General features: G+C 39.8%; 1 protein-coding gene across 1 annotated transcript in view; it reads right to left on the reverse strand.

The window, feature by feature from the left end:
- The window catches only part of RALYL (RALY RNA binding protein like), a 190,286-nt gene extending 184,878 nt beyond the window's left edge, over positions 1 to 5,408 (reverse strand). Inside the window, exon 1 of the mRNA XM_084851454.1 lies at positions 5,153 to 5,408. Coding sequence (XP_084707580.1) covers positions 5,153 to 5,408 — 256 coding nt within the window. The remainder of the gene's footprint in view (positions 1 to 5,152) is intronic.
- Positions 5,409 to 6,000: the final 592 nt, after the last annotated feature.

The following is a 6,000-nucleotide window of genomic DNA, read 5'->3' on the forward strand; positions in this document are numbered from 1 at the left end:
CATATCTATGACTACAACCAGCTGACAGCTGCTGAAAGAAGAAAGTGTTTCATAGTGCGATCCTATAAATGTCTACTCAGAAGTTAGCCACATTTAGTTCACTGGGCTTGCTTTCCAGAAAATGTGGCTCCATTCTGTTCAATGGGGCAGAGGCATGCCTCATTTAGTTCTATGGACTTGCTCCTGGGTAGGTGTGTATAGGACACGTGAGGAAACCTGTAGCCCTTGGCTGCTCTCCGTGTGGCCCACAGAGCCGTGGGGTGCCCCGCCCATTTTCCCCACTATCTGCTGGATGGTGGGAAACAGCATTCTTTGTCAGGGCAGCTTGGGGTGTGAGATTAAAGGCTCCCCCTGCAGCAATCCTAAGCAATCTCATTCAAGATACCTAATAGCAGTGAGGAAGAACGATTTTCAGCGGAATAATGGGGGGTGGAGAAGGGATGTGTGTGTGTGTGTGTGTGTGTGTGAGAGAGAGAGAGAGAGAGAGAGAGAGAGAGAGAGAGAACGGGTGTGTCCTGGCACCATCTTCTGATGCCGAACTCACCATGGACACCATCCACTCATGAGGCCCCAATGCAGCCCCTGACCCATCAAATGTTGTCCACCCCCAGCATATAGGATTGCAGCCTTAGTTGCATGCCCTAGAGATGTACCTTTTTCAATAAGTTGATCTGATGAGGGTTATGAGGATTGTGTGTTGTTTTGTGAAACCTTTAAAGTTTCACAAGACACTTTGCTGCTTTGTTGCAGCAATAAATTACATAGCTGTGTGCAAATGACCTCTTGAAATTGTCCACCCTATTTGAGGGCAGAGAAATTGGGGGGACAATTTCTCCAAATTTCTTCAGGGGGAGGAGAAATTCTTAAACAGTTTCTCACAGGTAGGGCTCACCACTGGCCGGGGCTTTAGCACAGCTTCTTTCTTTTTTCCTAAGGTTTTTTGTTTTCTCACACTGCCACTGCAAGTGGCAAGAGAAGCAACTGTGTTGGCAGCCTGGTTCCCATCTTGTATTGTCCACAATACCCCCTACCTAGCATTGTTCTGGCGCATTGTGGGGGTGGGAGAGAGGGAAAGCACCCACCAAAAAGGGGAAGAAAATTTGGGGAAATTCTGCAAAGTGGCCTTATATCTAGGGGGTTAAGAAAAGAAAAATCTCAGAGAAAAATGACTTCTGAGAAATTCTGGCTCAACTCTAGATATCATTTAGGGTTTTGCACATTCCACAGAACTTTCAAATGTTAAATTCCTGAAGGCAGATTGTGGATACATCTTGTGTCTAATGCAGGTGCAGAAAGATGATTGTTCAGTGAAAGACAGGACACTCACGCACACTCCTCAGTCACCTCATGAGTAAGATAAGAACCCTGAACCCAACCCATGGGAATTTCTCTGAAATTTCTTCTCTTTTGAACTTCTTTTTGAAAGCCATTTCTTTTCTATCACATTGAATAAGAATGGTAAAAAAATAATGTGGAAGAAATGTTCAGCACAGTACTAATAAATTAAAAAAGGCAAGTTTGCATAGTTTTCCTTTGATCATAGCTGGAGGGGGCTGTCATGTTGGACAAGTGGGAGGGGCAAAAGAGAGAAGAGGTGTGGTTAGAGGAGAAGGAGTGATGTTAAATGGGTCGTGCCAAGAGGGGCCCACTGATGCTCTGTTGCCCACAAAAACTTGAACTGGCCCTGCTTACACACAGGGTTAAACATTCTAGTCCTAGTGATTTTCAGTGATATTTAGGCATGACTAACTTATGGTAGATTGCTCCCTATGATGGCATAGGTGGTGGGGAAGAGTGAGATGGAGGTAAGGGCAAATGTGATAAATGAATAAATGGAAACAATCTCCATGCCCTGGCTGTGAATTATGTTATCCTAAATTCCCACAGCCATGGTACACAACTGCAATTACTGTATATCTGCCTGTATTAATTTAAATGGACTGGGTTATTAAAAACAATTCTATGTAGATGTATGTATACATCTGTTCACTGAAATCTCTCTCTGATTTATTATGGCCTGGTTCAGACAGTTGGTGGGTACCACACAAACAACTGTGGGGAGACTGTGGGGCTGTTGGCAGGCTCATAGCCCAGTGAGGGGTGTGGAAGTACTTACTGTATCAACTGGCCACTGCAATTTCAAATATTTTCTTAATGGTTTAGATGCTACATTTTAGTACATAATATCCTTGTTTTGTGTATTGTTGTTAGGTAATTTGAGTGCTTCTGGATAGGTTGGGTTATAAATTGAATTGATTACTTAATTTATGTATTCATTATATCATCAACCAGCATATTAAGTGGACTCATAGAGACTAAAAAGGGCTTAGGATTACTTCTTAAAGATTTTGTAAATAGGCTATTTAGGATGACTTTTAAAAGCATGCATGCATGCATATTTGGATTCCTTGCTAGTACAGAAACAATTTTGCACAGAGGACTCATCTTCTTTCTTTCAGAAATGAGAAAACAACCATTATAAACATGTGACATTACTAATGCTGTCTTGGAGACTCAGGCTGTAGTGATAAATTTATTCACCCTGGAGATTACAGGCTCTGCAAACACAGTTGGAATGTTTCACTTCCATAAGCCACTACAAGCTTGAGACGCTAAAAACAAGTGTTTGGGGCATGGGCACAAGATGTGAAAAAGGGGCAAATGGTTCTATTGCCACATCAGTTCAGTTTACAAGAGAGGTATAGGTTGAACTCTTGCTAAAGGTATTCTTTATTACCTGCCCCACATGTCGTATGTTTACTGGGGTTGTCATGTTTTAGGAAGCTCCCACAGGGCTCCTGTACTTTCCTAGAGGTTGTGCAATAGACTGCATTGTCCAAAATAATTATCTGTAGCCACCATTTTACTCGTGGCTATATGTCAGTCTGTGCTCACTAGGTACTTTGTGACTGTGTCTAATTTGGACCTGAAGGCAGGTGTACGTGAACAATACTTACAGAGACAAAACGGGAGGGAAACCACAGTGGAACTAATTTATTAGCTTATTAAATTATTAGGATACCAACCAAAGGAGCTGAATGTAGACAATCCTTTGTTACTCCTATCAAGTACTTGAATGTTTTTGATGCTGGATTTCTTTTACAACAAGTAATGAATATATGTAGTAGCTTTAAAGGATTCCCACAAAAAGTTAAGTCTTATACTGTTCGCTTAGGAAATCAATGTTAAATTCTGGGTCATGGTGATCGTGCATCAGTGTAACAGGTTTATCAGTTGATGTACAGTAACATAAAAATGGTGCAACTCAAGAGATAAGTTAGGGACAGGGAGGGAGTGGAGTCTTACAAAATGGTAGGACAGTGGATTCCTCATAAGCTAGGAAAACCTGGCAGGAACAGAATGCAAATTTATCTGCAGAAATGCTAGTAACTGCAGTTGTAAAGGAAACTGATTACCAGAGAGAGCTGTGCAACCCTGTTGCTGTATCCAGCACAATTTTATAGTATTCCAACAACAAAAATCTCAGTCAATGCAACTCTGTAGCTGAAGATATCTGTCATACCATTTGCAAAGTGGTAACTTAACCACAATAGGTACACAAGTGTATGAAAAATCTGTTCTCTGTCATGTCCACCCATGCAATTCTACTAAGGAAAATGTTAACATGTCCCGACTTCCCAAAAATTCTAATCAGATTCAGATATGTGGTAAATTTATCCCCACCACATGGGCAGACATTATTTTGGGCTCTCTATGTGGTTTGCCTTCTATAATAATGTACCCCTTGGCAAATGGTCAGTATTCACCCTTAATATGCATTTCTTGTGACCACTGAAATTCTTAATATTTACTACTCACATACTGTTTTTAATAGGCATGTAGAGAATTTCACATCCATTATCTTAGTCCCGGAAAAACTCCTGAATAGTACACTAGTAATAATTAATATCCCCGTACTGCAGATGGTGGTAGCAGGAAGACAGTGGCTTTAACGCTACCCATGAGTTCATGCCTGAGATGAGGTCTGAGCAAGGGGCATACAGCTGCTAGTGCATGTACTTAATCCTTCTTCTTCTTCTTCTTCTTCTTCAGAAAATCTAATAGAACTTGTTAAACTTGTGGTTTTTTTTTTAAAAAAAAGGTAAATAAAGATATAAGGTTAGTGCAAACAAGTTGCTATACACTTATAGACAAATAACAACATAGATCTCCCTGGTTTCCCTACAATTGCTATAAGAGACATTTAGTTAAATTTATGATTTCTGGGCAGCAAACCAGCACACTAATGCCTACACCACTTCATAATTCATTCCTGGATGAATTTTACAGGGTACCAGACTGGATAATGCTTTTTGAATCAAGTCCTTGATGGCCATATTTCATTTTACATAATTACATTATACCTTGCATATTATTATTTGCTAGCTACTGGCGCCTCCCACCGCAAAATACTAAAATGAATACCTTGTGTCAGCAACATAGAAGTGTGTACAATTTGCACAAATTAGAAAAGGCTTACACAGATATACTAAAAACTAGGAAATAGTTGTTGGGTTTAGGTAACACTCCATCCTCTATCTCCAGTGAGAACATGGGGGCTCAAATTAATACTCAGAGATACACCGGGCTGCCATTTTCATGAACTGGAAATACTCCTTGTGCTAAACCATAGTGTAGCATAGCAAGAATGAGACAGAGTGAGCATTGGGCTCATGCTCTTCCCCATCCACCCTCCTTTGGTGCAGCTGTGAACCATTTGGAATCTTTTGCTCCTGATTTCCATTAACCACAGCTTAGTGTGTCATTCAAACCCTAAACAGTGGCTAATGTTAACTACAGTTTGTTTAAACAAACCAGCTTCATAACTCATTGGTGTGGGAGATGTATTATAGGTATGCGGACCTAAGTGTCCATATTGAGTACCAATATAAAGCTGACATAAAAAATAAATATATGTACACCTCTGATTAAAGAACCAAGTATTTATGTAAACCTATGTTCATTCATGGATGCTAAGTTGCCCCTCATTTATGATCACTGTTAGAACAAAGTACAAACAATAAAGCACAACAGTAAATATGTCAGTTGCTTTAGTTCAAGTGGATGCAGCACCATTTATGGACAGTTAGAAAAATGATTGTACAAGGTATTAGCAATAAATGAATATATGAGTTAACATGTGGATACTCACCAAGTGGTTGTCCTGCAATGATCCTGGCATTCTCTCCTGCCACAGCAGCCCTCGCGTGCCTCTCGCTCATGTATTGTACAAATGCATAACCTTTGTGCACAGAGCAGCCGACTATTTTTCCATACTTTGCAAAGATTGCCTCTATATCACCCTTTTTGACAATGGCTGTATTAAGATTGCCAATGAAGACTCTGGAGTTGATGGATTTGGGGTCATTCTTATTGGTGACATTACTGGTCTGCGTTTTGCCGGTCATGGTTGGTTCGCTTGACCTCAGCCCTTAAAACAAGATGACAAAGGTTTATGTTTAGTTGCATATATTCACTTCAGGTTAGGCATATCATTTAATAACTTAATTGATCTAAAGAGAAAATCATGAGAAGTATATAGTTTAATGATAATTGACAATAAGAAAGGTGCAGTGGTTTTTAAAGAATATTATCGGAAACCAATTTTAAATCCTACATTTCTATGAATTTAAAATATACTCATAAATCAGGTCCGCTAAAATTTAGCACTTCACCAATATTCACAGATTTCAGCTTGGAAGTTCAGTCCCTGGCTTATTAAATATCCATCATGCAAAGTAAGAGACTAAAACACTATTGTGTGTTAATGAAATGATCATTCAAAGCCAGCTTGGAAACATATCTTAACCATGATGAAAGCCTGCCCTTTCTTTATCTGGCTCGTGTCAATCAGCACACATTATCTTTTCCATCCTGTTAAATACTAAAGATCACTGCAAGAAGTCCAGAGCAGATTATATATAGCTGCTTAGTGCAATCAATATGTTTCCATTAGGAACTGGCAATTTCTTCTTTTCAGAATAGCTCAGAAGGGTAAAC

The sequence above is a fragment of the Heloderma suspectum genome, chromosome 4, assembly GCF_057233095.1.
Source record: "Heloderma suspectum isolate Gila_16-S chromosome 4, 16-S_ref, whole genome shotgun sequence".
NCBI lineage: Eukaryota > Metazoa > Chordata > Lepidosauria > Squamata > Helodermatidae > Heloderma > Heloderma suspectum.